Source organism: Syzygium oleosum, unplaced genomic scaffold, assembly GCF_021117445.2.
Source record: "Syzygium oleosum isolate NSW1041296 unplaced genomic scaffold, Sole_v2.1 Sole_v2.10, whole genome shotgun sequence".
In the NCBI taxonomy this organism is placed as follows: Eukaryota; Viridiplantae; Streptophyta; class Magnoliopsida; order Myrtales; family Myrtaceae; genus Syzygium; species Syzygium oleosum.
This window is the reverse complement of record NW_026607494.1, coordinates 7,430,588-7,453,623: the sequence shown is the minus strand read 5'-3', so window position 1 is coordinate 7,453,623 and position 23,036 is coordinate 7,430,588. Positions and strand designations below refer to the sequence as shown.

At 42.1% G+C, this 23,036-nt stretch overlaps 4 protein-coding genes across 4 annotated transcripts; 2 read left to right on the top strand and 2 right to left on the bottom strand.

The window, feature by feature from the left end:
• Positions 1 to 1,487, top strand: LOC115685750 (transcription repressor OFP2-like). The gene has a single exon (XM_030610854.2). The coding sequence runs from the start codon at positions 111 to 113 to the stop codon at positions 1,338 to 1,340; it is 1,230 nt and encodes a 409-aa protein (XP_030466714.2). The 5' UTR covers positions 1 to 110; the 3' UTR covers positions 1,341 to 1,487.
• A 9,246-nt stretch (positions 1,488 to 10,733) lies between these two features.
• On the bottom strand, positions 10,734 to 13,432 carry LOC115685752 (uncharacterized). Its single transcript, XM_030610857.2, has 3 exons — positions 12,772 to 13,432; positions 11,787 to 12,123; positions 10,734 to 11,262 (listed from the first exon to the last, which is right to left on the bottom strand). The coding sequence occupies exons 1-3, from the start codon at positions 13,272 to 13,274 to the stop codon at positions 10,996 to 10,998; spliced, it is 1,107 nt and encodes a 368-aa protein (XP_030466717.2). The 5' UTR covers positions 13,275 to 13,432; the 3' UTR covers positions 10,734 to 10,995.
• A 1,073-nt stretch (positions 13,433 to 14,505) lies between these two features.
• Positions 14,506 to 18,725, top strand: LOC115685849 (uncharacterized). The gene is made up of 9 exons (XM_030610988.2): positions 14,506 to 14,755; positions 14,911 to 14,973; positions 15,075 to 15,130; positions 15,801 to 15,894; positions 15,975 to 16,035; positions 16,611 to 16,692; positions 17,432 to 17,487; positions 17,638 to 17,701; positions 18,321 to 18,725. The coding sequence occupies exons 1-9, from the start codon at positions 14,597 to 14,599 to the stop codon at positions 18,382 to 18,384; spliced, it is 699 nt and encodes a 232-aa protein (XP_030466848.2). The 5' UTR covers positions 14,506 to 14,596; the 3' UTR covers positions 18,385 to 18,725.
• Positions 18,726 to 18,889: 164 nt separating this feature from the next.
• Positions 18,890 to 20,965, bottom strand: LOC115685848 (protein DETOXIFICATION 53-like). The gene is made up of 2 exons (XM_030610987.2): positions 20,829 to 20,965; positions 18,890 to 20,637 (listed from the first exon to the last, which is right to left on the bottom strand). The coding sequence occupies exons 1-2, from the start codon at positions 20,913 to 20,915 to the stop codon at positions 19,261 to 19,263; spliced, it is 1,464 nt and encodes a 487-aa protein (XP_030466847.1). The 5' UTR covers positions 20,916 to 20,965; the 3' UTR covers positions 18,890 to 19,260.
• Positions 20,966 to 23,036: the final 2,071 nt, after the last annotated feature.

Below are 23,036 nucleotides of genomic sequence, written 5' to 3'. Positions count from 1 at the left end.
GAAAAGGCACAGCATCAGTCATATTCCTCAGCCTCTTCTGCACATGCACGCAGAAGAAACAGCGAGTTCTTGAGAGAGAGAGAGAGAGGGAGAGAAGGAGAAGGAGAGAGATGGGGAATTACAGGTTCAGATTGTCAGACATGATCCCCAATTCCTGGCTGCACAAGCTCAGGGACATGAACAGTAGGACCAAATCATCAAGAGCTCATCATCATCACCACCAGCTCCCTCCTCCGACCAAGAAGAAGCAGTCGCCGTCCTCCTCCTCCGCCACGCCGCCCCACTCCTCCGGTTCCAAGTCGAACCCGCTTCCGGACCCGCCCCATCCCAGGAAGTCCTACCACTTCGCCAGGGAGCTCACCCCTCCCCACCCCCACCACCATTTCCCCAGCCCCCCGAGGAAGTCGGCCAAGCAGAGGCGGCCGCCGCGCAGAGCCCGCCGCTCGTCCCCGAGGCTCGTCGCCTCCTCCGTCTCCGCCGGCTGCAGCTGCCGCGCCACCGCCACGCTCGGCTCGTTCTGGACCAAGCCCGAGCCGGTGCCCGAGTGCTCCACTTCGCCTCCGTCCGACGCCTCCACCGCCTCCGACTCGGAAGAGCTCCTCCCAGTGTCCGATGCTCTGCCCCAGCTGAGCCCCGAGTCGTGCGGCGGCGGGGTCGTCGCGCACCGGTCGTTCGACCAGATGGTGTCCTGGTCCAGCTCCTCGTGCCGATGCAGGGTGCTCGACTCCGACGAGTCGACTGACAGGAAGCAAGCGAAGAGCCCAGATGGGTGCGAGTCAGTGTCGACAGAGGTCGAGCTTCCCCCAATCCTGACGAAGCCTGCGAACTTCAGTGACATGGTCAAGAATATGAAGAACAGAGATACCCACGAGCCGACGGAGGGCCGGACGACGTCGCAGCTCACGGTCAGAGTCGTGAAGGCGGAGCGACTCACGGTGCAGGAACACAGCAAGGCCAGGAGGTCGTTCTCAGTGAGCTCGCCAGGGGTGAAGCTGAGAATCAACTCCCCGAGGCTAGCGAGCACCAAGAGGGCCCAGAGCCAGGGCACCCACCACCACCACCGCCCCGGCCGGAAGAGCGCGTCGTCGCCGTCGCCGTCGAACAGGAGGAGGCGGAGCGTGTCGGACAGCTTCGCCGTCATGAAGTCGTCGGTCGATCCGCAGAGCGACTTCAGGGACTCGATGATGGAGATGATCGTGGAGAACGACATCAGGGCGTCCAAGGACCTGGAGGAGCTCCTGGCTTGCTACCTGTCGCTGAATTCGGACGAGTACCACGATCTCATCATCAAGGTCTTCAAGCAAATCTGGTTCGACCTGAATTGCACTCGCCTGAAGTGACACCACTTCTTATTAGATTCAAGAAGTGGCGATGATGATGACTCTTGTATACGTTGACTCTTCTTTAACCTAATGTCTAGTTCTAATATGATTATCACCGGTATATATTAGCCCTCTTCCAATAGAAGCTCACATTGTTCATAGAGAGTTCCTTTGAGCAAAAATTTCTTCTTCATTTTTTTCCGTTACAGTCGAATTTTCTTTCCTATTTTCTCCATTTGTCGAATCCATTTTGGTTCACACGTAGTATGAATCAAAGCCAGGAACTCGTCGATGTGCCAAGAGATATGAAGCTCGGATATCGAGAGCCGTCTCTCCAAATCCCACAAATTACGTAGGTGCTGCTTTGAGTCGGGACCATCTGTGTCCAGGTTAAGGTTTCAAATCAACCAGCTCACGAGATTTGCACGATGTTTCGTGGACCTTTAGGTACCCGGGCTTCTACGCCCGTGCCCCTCTCAATGTCAAAATCAAAACTTCCCAATACCGCACCGTCGCTTTCGCAAGGATCGTGCACATGATCCGCTACATCATTTGGTTAACCGGTCATGTCCAAGACCAGATGTCCATGTAACTTTTTGCGGGAAACACGCTAACAATATAATCAAGGAAATCAAATTAGGTAGTGAAGTACCATTTGAAACACATTTGGTTTTAATTTGAATAATCAGCCCTGCTTTCTTGCTCTTGTCTTGTCGTTTTTTTCTTCTCCTTTTTTTGTTGAAGGTGTGAGATTGGTCGTCCATGTCCAATTATATGTGAATGATTGGTGCGCGTGGAATTTTAATAATATCTTTTTTGGGAGCAATGATGGGAGTTTTCTAGTGTCAACACCAGATTGCATAGCAGGACGTAAGGAAACAAGACTCCTTTGCCTCAAAAGAGCGATGGTGGGGCCCGCCCCAAAGACCAAATAATTTCATCCAACCACGTTACAAATCGAATTTTTTTTTTTTAATATTCTCCAAATGTTAAACCTCCTTTGGCCAAGCAAACCCTCAAATGAAAATCCTTATTCTTTGTTTCTTTTTTTTCCATAGGTAGAAACTCTTGCCATTCACTCTTGTCAATCATGGTATGTCTTATGTCACGAGCTACCTAACCATTTTCCATCGATAATATTTCACATAAATTGATTGGTTTGGAGGGATAAAGGCATTATATCTTTAAGACCGTCTAAAACTGCTCAATATAAAAAAAAAAAATCTCCATTTTCTCATGCCGACTAAAGCATTTCGATATATCATATATCGTACCCCAGCCCCGTAAACTACGCACGACCATCTTCATATCTATCATAGGCTTGTGTACTTAACCGTAAATTATGAACTTCAACGATAGAACGCTCGTGAATTATCGTGATCATAAAAGATAATGAACATGCTTGCAATAGTCATTATCGACATAACATCTCTATTTTATTTTTTTTGTCTTTTTTTGGGTCCTAATTAGAAATTCTTTATTTTCTTTCCCTAGTTTGGCTATTGGACGCGACCCCTTCATTTGTTCCCTGCTTAATACGCAAATGTGCATGTGCATGTAAATGACGGGTCCCCACTCACACCAATTCCTAGATTTGCGAACGCACTATTATTTATGGGAAGCACCCCTTTATTTTTTTGTCCCTTTTTTTTAGGGGGGGTTTCTCAGACTGCAAAAGAATACGAACTTTAAGTACAAGAGGAGCAGCAGCTTTATTGCCATTCTCTCGAAATCGAAAGGCCTCTGCTGTTCCACCAGCCAAAAAGCACGAGAAAAGGAGAGAAGGAGGGAAAGTTAACTCTGCTCCTTCTATCAAGGCTATATGTGTGTGTGTGTTTGTAGTGTACTCGGCCTTCCGATTGATAAGATAGAGCCCGAATCCTCCCCCCACTAATATCGCATCATGAAGAGATAGAAAGCTCATGTTGTACAGTTTTGTTTTTATTTGGTTGGTACCCGCAAAAATTTAAAACCGATACTGTCCGTGCCCCGTCATTTGCCCCCGGATCCATTTTCGTGTCACGAAGTATCTCGATATGAACAGTGACAAATTTGCGCTTCGTTAATTCCCGCTGAATTGCTGACGTGGAGACAATCTTGACAAGGGACTCGGATGATTGGACGTGTGATGTGAATCCGACACGGAAATTCAACATGAGCAAGTCGTATGAGCTACATCGTTGTTAGGCAAGCCAAATCCGAAGAAAATGAACCGAGATTGGAAACTATGTTAAAAATCCGTTAACTTTGCCCTTGGCGCTCCCTAACGTTTCAAAAATCTGACCAAGTCCTTAGTTTTGCCCCCAACTTCGCCCTAATATTCAATAGATTTGTTATGGGCATATCAATTTTGGATTTTTGTTTTGTGGCATGAAATTAGTTTAGAGTTTACGTGGTATCAGTGTACCGATTTAAGATTTTTAAGGGTATCGACGCTTTTTTTTTTTTGTAATATCGTAAAAACGTGAAAATAACATAATTCGCCGAAAAGATTGGACAAAGTTTGAACAAAAGGCGATTGGAGGATGATCAGATGGGTGCCCAAAATTCAAATTCCAGCAACTTTACCTAAAGTGCGTTGGTTTTCAAATTATTTGTTGTTCTTCTTCTTTTTTTTTTGGCAAAAAGTTGAAGTTGCTTGGAGAACTTCAAAAGTCGCAACGCGAGATTTTCAAAACCACAGCACATATATAAACACTTTCCCCTCGCGTAAGAAAAAGGTGACGGTGTCCTAGATTCCCTGTCCGATAGCCCCTGCGACTATAGGAGGAGAGATCCCCACGCAGTAAAAGGTTAGATTTCATGGTGAAATGGCGCAAGAAGAAAAGAGTTATTTTTTTTTCTCTTTTTCTTTTTCAGAAACTTGGAAAGTGAAGTCCTTTTCTTCCTCGACTGTCCTCTCTTTCCTGGACAAAACTTCATGTGCTTGATTGATTTTTATGTTCCACGGCGTGCTAGTCAGCCACAAAAGGATAGAAAGTTTTCGACATTATTGCCATTTCCCCCCTTTTTTCCTTGACGGGGCAATCATCCAATTGCTTTACGAGTCATTGCCCAATCATGGATATATGGGTGTATATAGTTGGTGTGTATCCAGCATAAGTGATGTGATAGAATCTGATCAGGTACTAATATGATCCACTTGTTTAGGGGGGGAATTGTGTTTCAATTAAGTGATGTGTCCGTCTTATACGAGTTCCTGCCATGTTTTCTAGTGGAGTATTGCTATGGAATAATACGAGTTTGCGAATTGGAGAACGAGGGAATGCACTTTGTTAGAGGGCGCTTCTCGGGTGTGCTCGAGTTTTGCTCTATTTAAACGGTCGAGTATTATATAAGAAATCGTCCCCACTCGGATTTGAATCTTTTGATCGATCAAGTAGCCTCAGCTCCATCTTTGCAATCCAATCATAAGGGGAAGCCGTCCACCTCGGAATCTGGTTTCTAGAGGCAAAATCTCTAGTGGTCGGGCCAAGTAGAAATTGATCCCGAGAGACTTTAGGCTTCTAAAGACACAAGATCCTCGGTCGGTCTTGCCGCTCAAATCCATCGAGTTTTGTACACGTTCAGTCTCAATCCCTGATTTCCTGGCGTGGCACGGTATCTTCGGGACAGCGCGCAAACTAACCAAATGCATATTCACAAACAACGTTCTCTCGTCTTTCTTTTCGTTTTTAACTTCTTGTGGCATGGCATGAATGGGATTGCTAATCATTTCCCGAGGCAGGTTTTAAGCAAAGAGACAGGGCAGCAACAGTCTTCAAACAACGGTGATAATGCTATTCTATTAGGGCAAAAAACCTTAGACCATATGGAAACAAAACTAGGATTTCTGTTCCTATTTAGACATGGCTGTTTAGACTAATGGCTTAGATACACTTTCCCTTTGTCTTCAGGCCATTTTTTTTTCTCGCCCGCGTTAACGGAAAATGACAGAGTTCCGGACAACAAACATCCACAATTAATAAGCATGGTCGTTTTTATTAATGTTCGATATGCCAATTTAAATCCCCGCGCTTACCCATAATCACAAATATGTCCCTAAGAGCACGATGCTCTGCCAATTGGCCTCAATGTGTGACGGACAGACGGTTATGCTCAATCAAAACTCAGTACGACTTCGTGTTCATGCTCAATCAAAACTCAATACGGCTTCGTGTTTTGAAAGAATCTCTAACACCCTGGTATTAATCGAACAGAAAGGTATAGTATGTGCAGCAAATATGCGGGGAGTTAGCTGACTAAGCTAGAATTGGAATCCTAGAAAAATGTGGTCAAGTTAATGGCTCCGTCCAAGGTCAAACATGGGGTGCTCATAGCCAAAAAATGCACACAATTTGTGGTCAAGGTCTCTACTGGATTAGAATCATAAGTGTTCACCTTATCAAGACATGGTACATGCACCTTCTCAGTCCATCTCGTCTTGCTTTTCGTTATAGCTATTCAATTTTGTAAAGTTTTTTACATGTCTGCCCATGTGAGACCAATGCATCTAGATCTTTTGTTTTGGTGGACTTTAGAGTGAATATGGCATAATTATAATGAGTCCATCCATGCATAGCATCTCGTGTAGGAGGACGGAGAGTACAGGTGAAAAGAAGTTGATTCCGTAATATTGGCGTGAGACATAAAAGGAGTTTTTGAGCGCTCTAAGCTTGCTCCCATAACGCCGCCCCAAGGAAATTCCAATATGGACTCAATTTTCTAAGGTGATGCTACGGTCTTCAAGAGGTAACGTATCTCCTGGACTTTTCACCATTGGATCAGAAAAGTAAAAAAATAACAATCACTCAGGCCGAGACCTATTGAACATCCGAGATCCATCACATTTCAATCTCAGTTTATGATGAACCTACCCGTTAGTGGTTCGATAGCGACCCTCGGAAAATATTGAACTCGGCATCTCTAGTGTAAGTAAAATTTCGGAATAGATCCCATCGTCCCATCTGATTTGTGCAATTTAAGCCTCCTTAGTCAATAAGTTTTGCAACCTAAATCCTCATGGTTCCTATGGGCTATGTTGTGCTTGGAATCACTCTTCTCCTTCGTCTCCTCCTCCACTCTTCTATTTCGTGGTGCACGTGGAGAGTCAGTAGTTGGGTGTGTGTCGGCGGGCAGCAAGGGGAAACTTGCGTAGTCAAAGGGACATGGATGCGTAGATTCTGGGTTTTGCTCGACATTGAATACTCTCTCGCGTACATATATGCATTACAAAAATCCCCTCCCCCACTCCGATTAGTCTTTTCTAGCTTACTATTCAATGCTAAAACTTTTTGAGGGAACATAGGCCTAATTGGACATGTTATCGAACCCGGACACTCGAGCCCCCTTCCGGTGATGTTCTGGACGAAAGCGTCGGGGCTTTTACCGCGCCGTCCCAACATGGACAGAGAAGAGAATCCGCGGCTAACACAACAAAACCTTTTAACGATTTACCAATTTAGTCTTGAACCTTTCGATTTGTCACTTTAATCCTAATCCTTTTAAAAATTTATCATCTCAGTCATAAACCTATCATCTAGAAAATTGTCCAGGAGGACTACGTTGGCAAATTGTCAAAGGGTATATAACTAAAATGTCAAAAGATTTAGGACTACATTGGCACCAATAAAGAGTTTAGAACTAAATTGACACAATTAAAAGATTTAGAATCGAATTAGCCGCCGTACAATAAATTTACGACTTTTTAGACAATTTTCCCCCCCTTAAAAAAATGCCTCGTATGTGTCTACTCCCCATGAAGATAAATAAAAACTCTCGGGAAGTAATGAGTAATTCTTATAAAGACTCCTCCCGTGAGCGCATTCCCAAAAAAATGCTTCGGGCGAGATGGGCTCAATTGATAAAATGTGAAAATATTTGAGACTCGATTGATAAAATTATAAAATTTAGAATTGAACTAACAAAAGTACAGTATGTTTAGAACCTTTCGGATAATTTTCTCGCCTAAAATGTGTCTACTCCCCCCCATAAAAATCCTTGAACTCTCGGGAAGCAACGGGCGACTCTTAGGGTGCGCATGGAATACATTCCGGAATAAAATTCATTCGGAATGCATTCCGAAACAGAATGGCGTTTGTTAAAAAATTTCCGGAATGCATTACGGAGCGATTTTTGCGTTCCTGGAATAAAAATGCGTTTGTTAAAAATACTTGATTCCGAATGTATTCTTGATTCCGAATGTATTTTTGATTCCGGAATGAGTTTTGGCAAGAAAGAGAAGCTACTTTTTGTAGCTTTCGATTCGAATGCGTTCTCTATTTTTTCACAATTTTTTTTTCATAAAATGCATAAAAATTGAAAAATTCTATAAAAATTCATAAAAATTTCCAGAAAATAAAAAAAAGTCAGATTTTGGGAAAATATGAAATTTGGTGAATTTTTTTTAAAATAAAAAAATAAAAAATTTCAAAACTTCAGAATAGCTTAAAACACATGTAGCCACCCACTTTGAGTGAAATTTAAATTTTTTAGGTGCTCAAAAAAATCAAAAATTTCAAAACTTCACAAAATGGCTTAAAATACCGCATGTGCTCTTTGAGTGAAATTTAATTTTTGAGGTGCCCAAAAAAATAAAAATAATAAAATAATAAAAATTTTCAAAACTTCAAAAATTGCTTAAAATACCATGCACCCACTTTGAGTGAAATTTAAATTTTTCGAGGTGCCCAAAAAAATAAAAAAATAAAAATAAAATTTCAAAATTTCACAGAATGGCTTAAAATATCGTAGTACCCACTTTGAGTAAAATTTAAATTTTTGAGGTGCCCAAAAAAATAAAAAATAAAAAATTCAAAACTTCGCAAATGGATTAGAATACTGTCCACTTTGAGTGAAATTTAAATTTTTTAGGTGCCCAAAAAATTAAAAAAATCAAAAATTTCAAAACTTTACTGAGAATGGCTTATAATACATGCGCCATCCACTGAGTAAAATTTTAATTTTTTAGGTGCAAAAAAATCAACAAATCAAAAGCAGATTGCTCTGAAATCAATTTCTGGTAACTAATCATGTTTACCAAACGATTTTCCTCCGTAAATCGATTCGCAGAATTAAAATCGATTACAGCATTTGATTTCGGAGCGGAATAGAATTCGCTACATTCGCACCCTTAAAAGACTCCTCCCGAGCGATGCGAGCGAGGATAAAGTGCACGTGCTCTGAGGGTTGGGGGGGCGGGGGGGCGGGGGGGACACAAGATCTTTGTAGGATCCAAGCTTTTGAGGGAGAGAGTCAAATGTACACGAGCGCAGGACAAACATGTTAGATTTAGGAAATTTATACGTGGGGCCCCATGTGAAATGTGTCTGCATCCCGCTTCTTTTGTCCTTACGCTGCACCGCCCTTTTTAGTTAATTTTTCTCTCCACGCCACGCAACAAACACGAAAAAGACGTAACCACAGCGGACCCCCCTCTCTCTCGCATTCGGTGGAGATCACGTAGATCTTTGCCCATCGATCGATCGATCGATCCGTCGATGGGAACGATCCGTCGGTGATATAACCCGACGTGGGCATTTGTAAATTTGAGATTCACGAAAAACATATAATTTTTGAAAAATATTTTTTGAAAAATCATTTTTCAGGAAAATGAGTAAAACCTAAAAAAGACTTGGAAAGTATTTTCAGTTGTTTGGTAAGGAAAACCTGACGGTGAAAATTATCAAAAAATTTTGTATTTTTTAAATTATTTCAAATTATTTGTTATTAAGAAAAGAAAATACACAAATGTTTTCCTTTTTAGAAAGAAAAGAAAAGAAAAAAAATAAAGTAAAGAAAAGAAAAAATATTAATAAATTCAAGATGGGCAGTTCCGAAAAGTGTTTTCACCTTTTTAGATAAGGGAATTCATTTTCCTAAAATAAAACATGATATTTGTGTTGACCGAAAAGTATTTTCTTTTGACCAAATCATTTTCGGAAAACCAAACGAATGAAAATCTAGAAAATATTTTCCGGGAAAACACTTTCACTAAAATAAACACACCCTTGGTGTTGAAAACGGGTACTATCGTATCATATTTGTACATGATTTCTAGGTCTTAAACCGGTTGTAATGTCCCGAAAGTAAAAGATAATAGTTTCAAAGAATGAACTCTTATCTCATTACGGCTGTTAATTCTTCGCCGTTCTTTTTTCGTTAGCGCGTGCGACGGATGCGCGCAAGTTTGCGGGAGAGCAAGTACATGTTCTCATTTCTATGGAGGAAATCGCAAGATGAATGACTGTGACAACCACCACCCAAGAGAAATCTCGTTTTCCTTTTTGCCGTGAAACAAGGGGCAACCAATCACTAATCGTCCCTTGGTCGGTGTAAAATCTTTTCCCTAATCTTTTGGTCGTTCCCTTCACATTTGCAGCATTTTCGGCCGTGGGGTGGGGTCACTAATTGCGACTTCCCAACCGAAACCGCACGGAGCACAAGTATCTTGAAATTGGGTTTTGTGTTGAGAGGTAAAAGAGTCGACGACAATCAGGGGCCAAAAAGGTGCTTTGGGCCATCAAGAGATTACGCAAGATTAGGTGGGTAATCATGTGTTCTAAGCCTTTATCAGCACATTGGAACTCGCTAACAATGTTCAAAATTGTGCACGCGCGTACCGGTCGTTATGTAGGGTTAAAAAAGAAACGATAGTCATTGGTCAAGCGCAAAAACACCGGAAAATATTGCCATTTTCCTTGGAAGATGGCTTCTTGAAAAACATTTTCAGAAATGTCGAATTTTTCATGAAACAAACGGAGCCATGGAGTTTCTAAAATTTCTATTTGTTAGCTTCAATGCTCGTTGATAGTGTAGTGGACTGTGATTGATAGTGGGGCTTTGGCGATCACTTTCTTGGGCATGGGATTTAGGTTCAGAGGATCGCTTCGATGCAAATCAAGATCGACCCTCGAGTGATGGGAAGTTCTGAAATTCGAATTGTTTGATTCATCAAGTGATGGTCCTATCCGATTAGTTCCGGGTCGAGTTCAAGCGACCCATACCTGCTCGGGATATCGAAACCTTACGGTTAGGTTTAAGCATTAGCATCTACTTTGCTTTCTTTTGAAGTTAATTAGAACGTGCTCCGACTTAGAGCCTCGAATCAATCAGTAAAAGCCTATGGTAACACAATCTCGCGAGTGCACTCCCACCGGCAGAGCCAGTCGTACCGATTAATTGATTGTTCAATGAACAAGTTGTGTAACAAAAGTTTTACCCGTGGAACATTTATAACCGTTGATATTGGTAGTTTCACTTTTTGCAAGCAACTATTACCCACGTCAACGGTGGAGAATGTGGAATTTGTGAACAATAATTACAAAATATGTACAGTTTTGATCGTTAATTATCTTCCGTACAACTTAGGGTCTATGAGGTATCGCCTAGAATTGGGCTTCGTTTATGAAACAGTATATAGTAGCAACGAAGCAAGGAGCAAAATGGATTGATGCATCACATACTCTTATCATATTCGCCTTTCTTTTACCTTAACATTGTACGTATCCAGAGGAAATGCACACAACATTACCAATAGGAGCATTTAGTAGTGATCATGAGCAAACTATATGTTATATATGCATGTGCCGTGCACGACACATACATGGATCGTCGTCCTTAAACTTTCCAGAGTGGCGTGTCATGATCTCGAATGTCTTGAGCGAGTCGAGTACTCATTAGGATCCCCGTTCTTTCAGCGTGCCGCACCTGATGAAAATAGGAATGCGAGAGAATAGATCAGGCACGCGAGGAAAAGGGCGATTAGGATCTGATCGCAAATGGAGACCACCATTTGAGTTGTGTCGCGACTTGGATTCAACCAAGGAGGCGAGCACTTATACTCCAAGGAGAAGAACGTCTCAGCTCCATCGTTTTGGATATGATCGTCATGATCAGTCCCATGCGAGTGACCAAACATGGGTTCCCATGAAGCAGATCTGAGTTCTCCATCGCTCCATTCCTGTTACCAATGCATGAACCGAAACGAAAAGAGAAAAAACCTAGTCAGTCTTTGGCACCTTATGTTGTTTGCCCATCGGTCGATGAAGATGCATCAAGAGAGCACGTACAATTCATTTCATAAGCATATCACATGGTATAAGCATTGTGATAAGGCGTTTCCACAATTCAGCCGGAGTCCATTAAAAACTTGGAAGCATATTTCGCAGAGTCACGGAGGCCACGTCGTGGTTAGTTCTTGTTTTTTTTTCCGATGATGGGAAAGCCCACCGGGGGTTAGGTAGTCCCCGGTCACAAAACATGTATCTATAAATCTGATGGAATTTGAAGGCCGGTCCAGGGCCGATTCGACATATATGACAAACATATAGTCTATGCTATATATTAGACTCAATCATGAATCCAACGGGAAAACCTAATGGGTCAAATGCATGCACAATCACATTTCATCGGTTAGAAGCGAAGTAGGATTAGAGAATCGCATGCATGCATTAAAATGAAAGAAACAACGGTCGAAATATTTACCTCAACCGGTTCTCCTAAGGCGACAAGTACTGTGCTGGGGCTTGCAGGGAAAGCATACGGAGGAGAACGCGATGTCCGGAGGTAGAACCCGCTGTGTTTCCCGACGGGGAGGTACATGCTGAAAGCGTAATTGAAAGGTTCGTCCACCTTGTGGCTTTGCTGTGCGTCTGGGCTGGGTACGATGATATGACGATCATGGACGTGTCCGTACACGCACAGGGTTGGTTCCACCATTTCAAAACGCTCATCAGGCTTCGCCCTCAGGTTTTCTGAAAGAACTTGGCTCACTTCTTGCGCTACCACGTCGAGTTTGCTGGTCACCTCCCCGGTCGCTCGTCTGTAACGAGGCATTCGGAGTACGTTAATGTAGCCGTACAAGGTTCTGAGCTATAGCTCCAGAGATTAGTTCTCATCATCTATAACTACTTCTTCGCAATCTATGCATCTTTTGACCGGACTTCGACGGATTTCCTAGCGAATGCTGACATGGCGGGTGAGTGGCCGGTTATTTGGAGGCCACGTCATCGCAACACGTCGTTCCCATCTTGTTAGTATTTTCATCGAAGAATTGACTAGACTCCGATCAAAGTGTATCGATTGTCAGAAAAACGATTATAATGTTTACTCTATCATGGTTCTTTGCTACGTAGTATCAACAAATTTTCATACACTATATTGCGTTTTTAATATGGATACGTTGTCAAAACATAGTTCTGCATACTAAGCATGCTTGCATGACTAAATGAAGATTCAATACGATTGTATCCCTTTCATTCACCGCAAACATCTCTAGATCAATTCATGCGATCATTGCTCCAAGAATGTTTGAATATTTACCTAGAATTCACGACTCTCGTCGATATTGATTTCCAAGTTATTAATGCCCAGATAAAGTTGAAGGCCAACCAAGAATCATGATCACAAAAGGCATTGGAAAAAAAAATGAATGCAAAGCATAGTAGAAGTTGTAATGATTTTGGTTTACCTAAGGTTTCGATAGGTCTCGGCCTCGACATAATGTTGTCCCCATCTTATTCTTCCCTTGAAGCAAATTATCATCACCTCTTCCTTATCCCGACCGCGCCCTTCTCCGGCGAAATCGCCTCCCTCACGAAGGTCGATGCCCTTCTTCTTCTCCAGGACTTCCGAAACCCTCTCGGCCTCCCTCACCAACAACCGTGACGCCTCGTCCGAGACCCCGTGCCCGCGGATCCGGAACGCGCCAAACTCTCTGGCGGACCTCATGAGCCTGTGCACTGATGCCCCGTCCCTCAGCACGAGCGACTCGAGATCGATGACCTCCGGCGCTCGGCGAGGGGGATGCTGAGGCCGCGGCATGGCTAGCTCGGGGACGCGCAGGGAGGCCTCGAGGTACCTCGAGAAGATCTCGTCCGCAGCGGACCGGGATCCTCTTGCCGTGGGGATAGGGGAAGGAAGCGGCGCCGCCACCGACCGATGTCTCCTAGTAGGATTACTAGTTGAGGCCATGGAAGGCAGTGCTCGGCAAATCAGCTAGGGTTTCATGCACGGGAAGGAGGAGAGGTTGGAGGTGTGTGTAGATCACGTCTGCTTTAGTGATATAAGTTGATGAAGAGCCAATTCTGGAGAGCGTGGTTGGATGCTTTCAAGCAGAGGGCCCATACAGACGGCGTAGGAGGCACGTCTTGTTTTGAACTTTGCAAGGGAAGTTCAGTTCAATGATGCCTTGCCCAGTTACTTAAATCACACGAGCTTGAGAAACCCGCCATTTATCGATTTATTTTAATTGGGTTTGATATAAGTAATTGTTCAAATAATTGTAAAATGCCTCAGCCTGTCACCAGCAGGCCGATCGACATGGTTGCTAGTTCAATCGATAAATTGATTCGGCGTGCGTCATAATTAAAAAGACACAAATAAGATTTAACTCGAGACGGGTGCGATCTGACACGGTTTTAATTTTTTTTCTTATTGATAAACAACACAATTAATCCTTAAACTTTGGCTTAACGTATAATGTTATTTTTGGAATTTTATGAGTTGCTAAATGTTCGATGTAATTTCTAGACTATATTAAGAAGTGCAATGTGGTCCTTTCATTTGTTCGAGTTAATTGAATTTGCTGACATGCCCTTCAATCTATTAAAGTTTAGAAATAGATAGCAGAAAAAGAATAAACCTTCCTCTATAAAAAGAAGATGGATAAGAAAATAAAATTCACGATCACATCTTCTTGTATCGATTTACCCATCATTTCAAAAGTCCAACTCAGCATTGAATATTCCAAGTTCTTAAACGACGTTTGACTTCTTGTTTGATCAAACAGAAGACTACATTAAACATTTAAGAAGTAATCCAAATATCATATCGAACGAATTAAAAGATTAAAGATGAGATCAGACATCGGTCACCAATCAGGGATCATCTCAAAAATTATTACCTGTTTCGCTTCGAACAATTAACCAAAGGAAAAATGTTTACATAATCAACAACAATTTATCGCCAGTATCGCTTTTCAATGAAAACATTTTTCGTTCGAAAAAAATGAACTCTCGTGTCATTTCCGCTGTCCTTTTCAGCATGCGACTTTTGGGTTCGACATGTGGGCCTTCTGGGCTCCTCTTCCATTAATGAATAGCCCAAGCCCAACTTGGCAAAGGCCGCACAGATTGGGCTTGGGCCTGGGCCCTGCTCTGCTGGAATCAGCACCGTCCCTTCCTTCTCCGTCGACCTGGCGAAGATCGAAGAGCGCCATAGCTCTTCCACTTCTGCTCTCCGCAAGCTCCACGAGCGCTCGAAGAATCGAGTCAAGCGCCGGTGAAAGAGCACCGATGGGACGACACGGCGGAGGAACCTCCGTCGGAGGGGGCGCCGGATTCGGCTCGCCGTCGTTGATCTCGCTGTTGCTGTTGCCGTTGCTTCCTTCGATCTGCGTCGCCTACAGGCCGGGCGACATCGTCCCCATGGCTAGGATGGGACAGTACCACTCCGTACGCTCTCTCGAAACTTTGTTCTCGCTGGAGATTGTGTTGGAAATCGTGCTCTGTTCATTGTCCGCCGACGAGTTTCCTTTTGCCTTTTGTGTTGTTTTCTTTTTCTTGATGTTCGATTCGTTTGCTTCGTTTTTTTTTGGCGATTCCATCAGTACAGGTCGCCGTGGCAAGACGTGATCGGTCGCCACTGCCCTGTGTTCGCCGTCAATCGCGAGGTGATTGCCCTCCCTCCTCTCGCTTGCTTCTCCGAGGTTGTGTCAGTCGGGCCTTTCCTTTCGCGATCGTGACTTTTGCTGTGTCTTCCGTGTTGGAGCAGGTGTTGGTTCCTATTCCGAGGCCGGAGGGTTTTACGAACGCTGATCCTTACAAAGTGTGAGTGACCAGATGACAGTTGAATTCGCGAACCGAAATTATGGTTTTGTGTGAGGGCTGTCCTGCTTCGTATTCCTTTTGCGCGATAAGCTGATATTGGCATGATGTAGGATCGCATTTTGGATGGTCTTCCTTCGTCATATTGTTCTCTCTGTTTCATACTCTCTGCAAAGTTTCCCGCGAATTACAGTCTCTGCAATTGCAACTGATTTTCGGGAATCTCGTGTGGGTGCGTATTGCGCTTTCTATCTAATTCACATCTCTTTGATCTCTCTGTATTTCCTGTGGTCTTCACGCTGTGTTGCTTACGAGTGCCGCTCCATGTGTGTCCCATTGTGTGTAAAATTGCTGCTCCTATCTTCAATTATGGGTTGAAAACAAATCCCGTTATGTTTGAGCATGAGAAGCACTGGAGACATTTGCATTTCTCCTGTTCAAGAGTTCTTGGTTTGGATCTTCTCTGCTGTCGCAGGGGTCCGGTGTTTTAAGAGGAGAAGTGTTTGGGTGGGGGTTCTGTCCTTGCTCCTATGTTGGAGGCTTGGGAAAAAAGTTATCTTTGCAGACCACTGGGCTGATTGATAGTGTAGCAAGATAGGATTCATTTGTTCTTTTTTCCCTGCCTCTGTTATACTGTGTTTATTTTGGTTGGAAAATTGTTTGACATACGCAGATCGTTCCAAGTTGGAAGAGAGAAGTTTCTAGTCCCATGGCTTTTTCTTATAAATCGCAGCGGTAAAGAGGTGCCGATGATTGATGTGCATTTGGTAAGTATCACCCTTGATATTTTTCTGTGATTTTCATGACAATTGTTTAACAAATTTTCTTGGCCATCATTTTTGTGTAGAGATACTCGGGAAGTGATTTGCTTGGTGTGACAGCCAAAGTCATGGATATGCCTCACCATTGTAAGTGACTTTTTCTACATCCGTGTCTCTTTCTGTTAAGAAAAGGAATTAATAAAACGACTTCTGCTCGGCACCAATTTTATTTTGCCTTCATCAATATGTATGTATTATAACAGCAACATTTCTTGTGACTAATACAAATTCTTAAGAGTTACCAAACTTAGTCGTAATCCATGAAAGAGCGTCTAAATCACTTTGAGTGGTATGATCAAAAGACTGAAAAACCCCGTCTGATTTTTGAAAGCTTTCTCATGTAATCACGATTGAAATCTATTTTATTATGCTTTTACTCTTGCTGATGTTTATCTGTCCTGCTATATATCCATTTCATGTTCTTCTTTTACTGCTTCAGATTCTACTGTACTTTTACTGTGCAAGCATGTCAAAGCTTGCTTGTATTGCTATCATTTATGTAGGTCATACTTGAAACTTTCTGAAAAGATGATGCTGGCAAAACTTGGTAGCTGCAATTAGTCTTTGGGTCAATCTTTCAAGGAAAAATGGTTGCAAGTTACGGTCTTATTTCTTCATTTTCATTAGAAGTTGCAGCTATTGACTTAGTTTATTGTGAACAGATGTTGAAACTCATCCCAACATCATGAAACAATTTTGGGATGTCAATAGTTGGCCAAAACACGTGCTTGTCAGATACTCATGGTAAGTTACTAAGTTTTAGCTCATTTTATTATATGATCCCAGAAAGTGTATATCACTTAGCAACCTACAGTGAAATAATTAAATAAGCTGGTCAGTGTCTCCAAGCATTGGCTTTCATTGCCAGGGGTTTCTATTAGGTTAGCAGCTAAGAACCTCAATTTCAGTAACATTAATTGTAGAGATATATTTGCTCTCTTTGACCAGCAAGTCTTGGCCATGCAAATACCTATCATGTGTAATCATGTAAATGAATCTTTCCATGCATTCCTGAGAATACATTGTGGAATCAATATTTATCTTGAAGACATGCATCTTCTGACCTGAGTAGCCTGTTTTATAACGATTGAACTTTTTTTTTTATATTTTCTTGGAAGACTTTGTACTTTTCAACCGTGAGGTTTGTGCTCTTGCAAAAAGCATCTCATCTTTGGAAATCCCTTTGTATGTTTTAAATGACATGGGTTTATATTTTATGGACTATTATCATGTCAATTGACCTATTGCATTTTTGCTTGGGTGTATTATTATGCCCGATTTAGCACGAACCGGCCAAAATGTTCATCAAGTTTCATTCAGTGGCTTAAGTATGGTTATGCTAGAAATCTGGTTAATTTTTTTTTTCAGTTATTAACTGTTCCCCTGTTTTGCATTTACTTGTACATGTTTTATGTAATGTTAACATCCTTGAAATTTGCTTCCATGTGAAAAGTTGTTATTTTGATATTGTTCTTTTCAACAGGGAGGAGCAGTCAGAGATTGATGTGACTTCTGGATTTTACGTTTTGTTCGGATCAGGTATCAATCTGGTCAAGCAACTCCTTTTGCACATATTTGTCTATCTTTCATACTCTCTATCTACACCTTGTTCAAGTGTTAGTGTTTGCAAGTACCATATTTATAGAGAGATGGATTCAGCTTTAATATTTCTTCATGTATTTTGACTAGGACTCATCCTGTCTTTCATACTCTCAATCTACGTCTTGCAATCATCCCGGGAAAAACTAGCGAGGTACTTTCTATATGTGCTTTTTGATTTCCCTCGCTCTTTTTAAAGCATAAAGGAGGATTTAGTTTTAGCTTGTCTTTTGATTCTGGTAGATTATAGGTTAATAACATTAGTCTACCCAAGTCATTGCTTACTGTGGAAATAGGCTGCGATAATTATAGATGAAGTTGCACCTACCAAAATTCTTTCCATACTCTTCTATTTAGTGGCTTCTTAAACAGAAAAAGAGAAAAGAGTTTAACATAACAAGAGAGGAGGAAATATCATGAGATTTGTCTCTAAGTTTCTGGTGGGAGGATATGCAGTAGAGAACTTGAACATTTACATTTGCCTGTGTAGCAGAAGGAAGTCACGCGACTTCATTCAGATATCTATATTTGTCATGAAAAAGAGAATTTGTTGGTTGTTTGGAGTGATTAAAATTTTCAACTCCAATTTTTTTCTCTCTCAATAAGCTTGTGAACAATAGTTTAAAAGGCCTTATAATTTTCAATCATGAAATTGCCGTCCTACATATTGCTGTGATAATGTTCTGCTATCTACATCAATGACTCCATTATTTTATTTGGGACAATCATCTATTCCATCTTATTCAGTTCTGATAGAGGATTCACTTTTCCAGGTTTGTCAAAGAAACTGTTGCAGAGAGCAGCATGCCTGTCGGCGGAGTGGCAAAAGTTGAGTGACAAATTGTCGGAATGTTAGAGGAATTATTTGTAGATTCAGAATCGGCCTCATCAAGAGGAACTTGTAGGACCTATCAGGGGATCTGTTTTTTAATGGACAGAAAGCTTTACATGCAGGAATTTTGTCTACAGTCTTACATGGCCAGAAAGATGTGAGCTATACCTGTATTTATGTTCTGGCTGTTCTTGGCCAAATCCATACAGTGCCTCTTAAGAATGTTCGAATTGCATCCCTCCTTGAGCCTATGAGCGTAGCACATATACAGTTCTCTCTGAAAATGTTCACCCGTAGTTAGTATTGGACATTGTTTCTTTATTCTGATAGCTGGCTTTGATTTACAGTTCTTGGAGTTTTTTGATAGAAGTTGCTTTACGTTGAGACTAAGAATTAGTTTTTGTCAAGTCTGCATGTCTTGTGAATTTCTAATAATATTGAACTCCTTGAAGATCTTTGGATTGGTTTACGACTAGGAGAGCATGATGCATAGGCAGATGCTTCGTGATACTGTCAATACCTGTAGTGCCATTCCTGTTGATCTATTGAGGCAACAGATGATACGTGTGGAACAATGGGCTGATACTACTCCGAGGGTTGCCTTATGGACAACATTTAGGTTGTATGCTAATCGTATCTTCTGTTCTGTATTTTGTCCCTTATAAAGTCGATCTTTCTCAGCGTTCAGTGCTAACAAGTCTCTATGCTGTCTATGTTATCTTATATGAATCGCATATGATCTCTTGAAAGGTTTTTAGCACGTACACAAAGCAACTAATATCACATTCGGTCACAATGCAAAGCAAGTTACAGATGTCGGAACAAACACACACGAAACACCGTATTTACAGGGTCAATCCCATCGGAATCGTTTAAGATTCTTAATCATCCTTGTCTCCAGCAGCCTCTGTCAGCTCAACGGCCCTTTCGGCTTGCTGCTTCCAGTCCATATTCGTCAATGTATAGGCCATCATAGAAACGCAAGAGATCTGAGATGCTAGCAGCCCAAACCATAGGCCCCTGAAACCGAACTCCCACTTGAAGGCCAATAGAATAGCAATCGGCATTCCGATGAAGTAGAACGAAAATAGCTTTATACGCGCTCCCAGATCCGGGCAAGCAGTCCCTGCTAGGACTCCATGAACAGCTGTTTGAGGAGCACCCACAAGCCCACACAACCCCAAGATTGGAAGCGCCGCGGATACTATATTAAGAATCTCCAGCTCGCTCGTGTACATTCTGCCGAGAGCTGATCGCATGGTAATCATGAAAATGAAGGTGAGGAAACCGAGAAAAATTGATGCCATGATTCCTACAGTGGATAGAACCCGGGCTCGGCACGGGTGACCCCCACCGAGTGCATGGCCAATGCAAGTCGAGAGGCTCGAGCTTAGAGCAAAAGGGAGCGTGTAGAATAAACCTGCTATTTGGATCATGATCCCCATTGCAGAGATGCTAGCTCTGGAGTTGTTTTTGAGGAAGCTGCATAGAAAGAGCAGAATATCGTACCACCACCACTCCAAGCACACAGCGACGCAGCTCGGCACTGCTAGGGTTAGCAACGGCCTCCACCTCCACTCACGGAAGTTTCGGAGGAAGATGCCCCTTCCTTGCCAAGGTTTTAGGGTCTTCCTAGATATGACTAGGTAGGTCAACAGACCCAAGTTAGTGTCGATTGTGCTCCAGGCAAGAGCCAGGGCGACGCCTTTCGCCCTCAAGTCCATGTAAATCACAAGAAGATAGTTGATCGGGAGGTGTAAGACAACTGCGAACAGGCAAGCCGATGTCACGGGAGTCGTCAAACCTTGTGTCCTAAGGAAGGTCCTCATAGGCTGAAGATGAGCTTGAGCAAACAATTCGGGAACGAAGCAAACCATGCAAGCTCTGGCAACTTTCACCACGCCTTCGTCCTGGCCGAGTCTCAGGAACAGAGGTTCTATGTTGAGCCACAGGAGGAAAATCGGGATGCAAATGAGGAGGAGACAGAGGAGAGTCTTTTGGTAGGTTTGGATGAGAATGGACGGTTTCTTGGCCCCAAAGGCTTGGGAGCAAATGGGTTCCATCCCCATGGCCAAGCCCTTGAGAACACAGTGGCCTGTGATGTTTGCGAATGCTAGCGCCAGCGAACCACCGGCCAGTTCTGTTCTGCCGAGACGGCTCAGGAAGAGCATGGAGATGATGGACCTGGAGAAGATGAGGAGTGTGGTGGCTGCAATTGGGGCGGTAGTTTTGCCCAGTGATAGTGTTGCTTGCCTCACCTGGAAAAGCATGTTCACGTCGTTGGTTAAATAAGTAGACCGTTCGAATTTCCATAAATTAAGTTGAGACAGTGACATGTTTCCAAGCAACTAAATTCAGTCCATAGCATGTAGATGTCTCATTTTGTAACCAATTAAACCAATGTTGATACTCCTACGTGTTGATACGGGGAGAGAAGAAAGAGAGAGACCTCGTCCAGAGAATGATTTCCAAGAATCGCGCCATCGGTTAATGGTCGGAGAAACCTAGCAAAGAAGTTAAAAGCTCTTGACCCCATCCTTCTCTTAGTGAAATTTTGCGCTTGTGAGCTGAATTTGTATTGCTAACAGCGAACTGAAAAACACAATTCGATGCGTCACCCCTGAAGGGACAGTGAGAGTAAACACCAAATGAACAGAACCTAGCAAACTAAAGTTCACAGAGGAAAGAAAGAAAAGACAGACTGCAAAAATTCGAAGTCGATACTTCACAAAGCCTCGCACGTTCAAACTACAAAGTCTAGCCAGTGACGGATCATCAGCTATGATCCTAATTCGATCTTGTGTGAAACCGCAAAGGCGATGCTCCAGTTTATATATTGCAGAAGCTTATCGTTTCCTGTCTTGAATTTTGAGAACGCCAGCGGTGCGTTAGTCCTTTGGGGTGTCCACCAACTTTTGATCTGAATATGTCATGACGTGCTTTTAGAAGCTTTTCAGTAGTTCATGGAGTTGCTATAATTTGAGAACCAACTTGCCTTTGGCCAATGTCACTTAAAGTGATAAGTGTACTACGACTAATTTACTATATTCGAATGCTCAATAATGTGACGAGGACTGATAAGACATTGAGTATCTCCCACTTATTTAGGAAGTTGGTCTATTTTTGTATACTTAGTGTTGTTTTCATGGGAACTATAACTTCAACAGGCTGAGCCTTATTTATATGACCAGTTTAATTTCATGATTGAAGTGTTTATAGAAGATTTGGGAGCAAAGAAGAGAGAAAATACATATAGCATCGCGACAATATGAAGTTCACTTGCTCGTTTTGAAGTATGATTTGCCTGCAAACTGAAATTCATGGACTCGAGAATAGACGTTGAACTTGTTTGTCGTGGGATAATTATCCAAAAAGTCATAAATCTTTTCACGATTTGCCAATTTAATCCTGAATCTTTTGACAATTTGTCAATTTAATTCTAAATATTTTGAAAATTTATCAATATAGTTCCAAATCTATTATTTGGATATTAGAGACTGAGATAGATACTGGGATTTTCTCTAATGGTCCCCATCTAGACTTATTTGTTAATCTAGGAAATAAAATATTTGGAAGAGGGCAATAATGCCCAAGCTTTTGCATTGATTATGCTCCACGTCATTGAGTGTTTTTGAGTTCATGTTGGCTGACAACCCCCACAAAGCTCGTTTCGGTACAGTTAGGTTCAGACAAGCAATCAAAGGGAGAGGGGAAATTGCTTTTTCAATAAAATACAAACTAATTTTGTATAACCAACCCCACACGTTATTTCAAAAGCAACAGATATCAACGAGTTTAGGAAAAGAGAAATTACGAACATAATTTATAAAAATCCGGCTTGGTCTAGGGTAAATTGCTTTTACGCCCTAACAGTCCGAATAGACCGAATTCCACTAGTTATAACAAGTGCAGGATTTGTTTCTGCGTGGAACCTGACTTCCTTCTATAGCACCTCCCAATGGTCGTTCTCACACCTTGTACACACTGCACGGTAAATACTCTCCCCAGACTACTATAAACCACACCTCTAAGTGTTTACAAAGAGTCCCTTTATACTTTGTCTCTCACATAAACACAAGCATTCACTCTCAATACAACCACTTCTCGTGTGTGTACAAATTGGTTTGTCACTCTTGCTAACTCTTTAGGACAATGGTCAAATGAGTATCATGAGCTTACAAAAGATATGAACTCAAAAACTTCTCAAGAACGCTTAATTTCTCTTATTTTTGCCCTTTCTAACTATATGACTTCTGGCCGAGTTTTCCCCAATTTATGGAGCTCCAAATTCCAACGTTGCACTTGAATCACGTAGCTATTATATCTACCTAATTCTCTGTGAATAATCTCGGCATTTCCCCTTGAAAAACACTGAACCTTTCCTCGATTTGGACTGTCAATAGGAATTTCTATTGATGGTTGGTTTTGATCGAGCCATCTCACCAATCTCTTGAGCGAATTTGTCCATGATTTTGGGCACAAATAACCATGGAAAATCATATTTTGTTGGTATGAGTTAGGTCTTTTATTTAGAAAGTTTCTGTTAATGGAAAGTGACTAACGATCAAGTCTGGTTTTTTTGTAGAACCAAGATTTTGGCTTTGCATCCCTCCTCATGCTGTTTTCAGACTTAGTGAAATTAGACTTATATACTTGT

What these genes read in the sequence shown, in the direction of transcription:
- LOC115685848 (XM_030610987.2), bottom strand. Translation starts at nt 20,915, where the DNA reads ATGGGGTCAAGAGCTTTTAACTTCTTTGCTAGGTTTCTCCGACCATTA. An exon ending in GAAATCATTCTCTGGACGAG is followed by an intron (nt 20,638 to 20,828) that starts GTCTCTCTCTTT and finishes ATGCTTTTCCAG; the next exon opens with GTGAGGCAAGCAACACTATC.
- LOC115685752 (XM_030610857.2), bottom strand. Translation starts at nt 13,274, where the DNA reads ATGGCCTCAACTAGTAATCCTACTAGGAGACATCGGTCGGTGGCGGCG. An exon ending in GAGACCTATCGAAACCTTAG is followed by an intron (nt 12,124 to 12,771) that starts GTAAACCAAAAT and finishes GCCTCGTTACAG; the next exon opens with ACGAGCGACCGGGGAGGTGA. An exon ending in CCTTAGGAGAACCGGTTGAG is followed by an intron (nt 11,263 to 11,786) that starts GTAAATATTTCG and finishes CATTGGTAACAG; the next exon opens with GAATGGAGCGATGGAGAACT.
- LOC115685849 (XM_030610988.2), top strand. Translation starts at nt 14,597, where the DNA reads ATGGGACGACACGGCGGAGGAACCTCCGTCGGAGGGGGCGCCGGATTC. An exon ending in TGTTCGCCGTCAATCGCGAG is followed by an intron (nt 14,974 to 15,074) that starts GTGATTGCCCTC and finishes GTGTTGGAGCAG; the next exon opens with GTGTTGGTTCCTATTCCGAG. An exon ending in TTACGTTTTGTTCGGATCAG is followed by an intron (nt 17,488 to 17,637) that starts GTATCAATCTGG and finishes TATTTTGACTAG; the next exon opens with GACTCATCCTGTCTTTCATA.
- LOC115685750 (XM_030610854.2), top strand. Translation starts at nt 111, where the DNA reads ATGGGGAATTACAGGTTCAGATTGTCAGACATGATCCCCAATTCCTGG.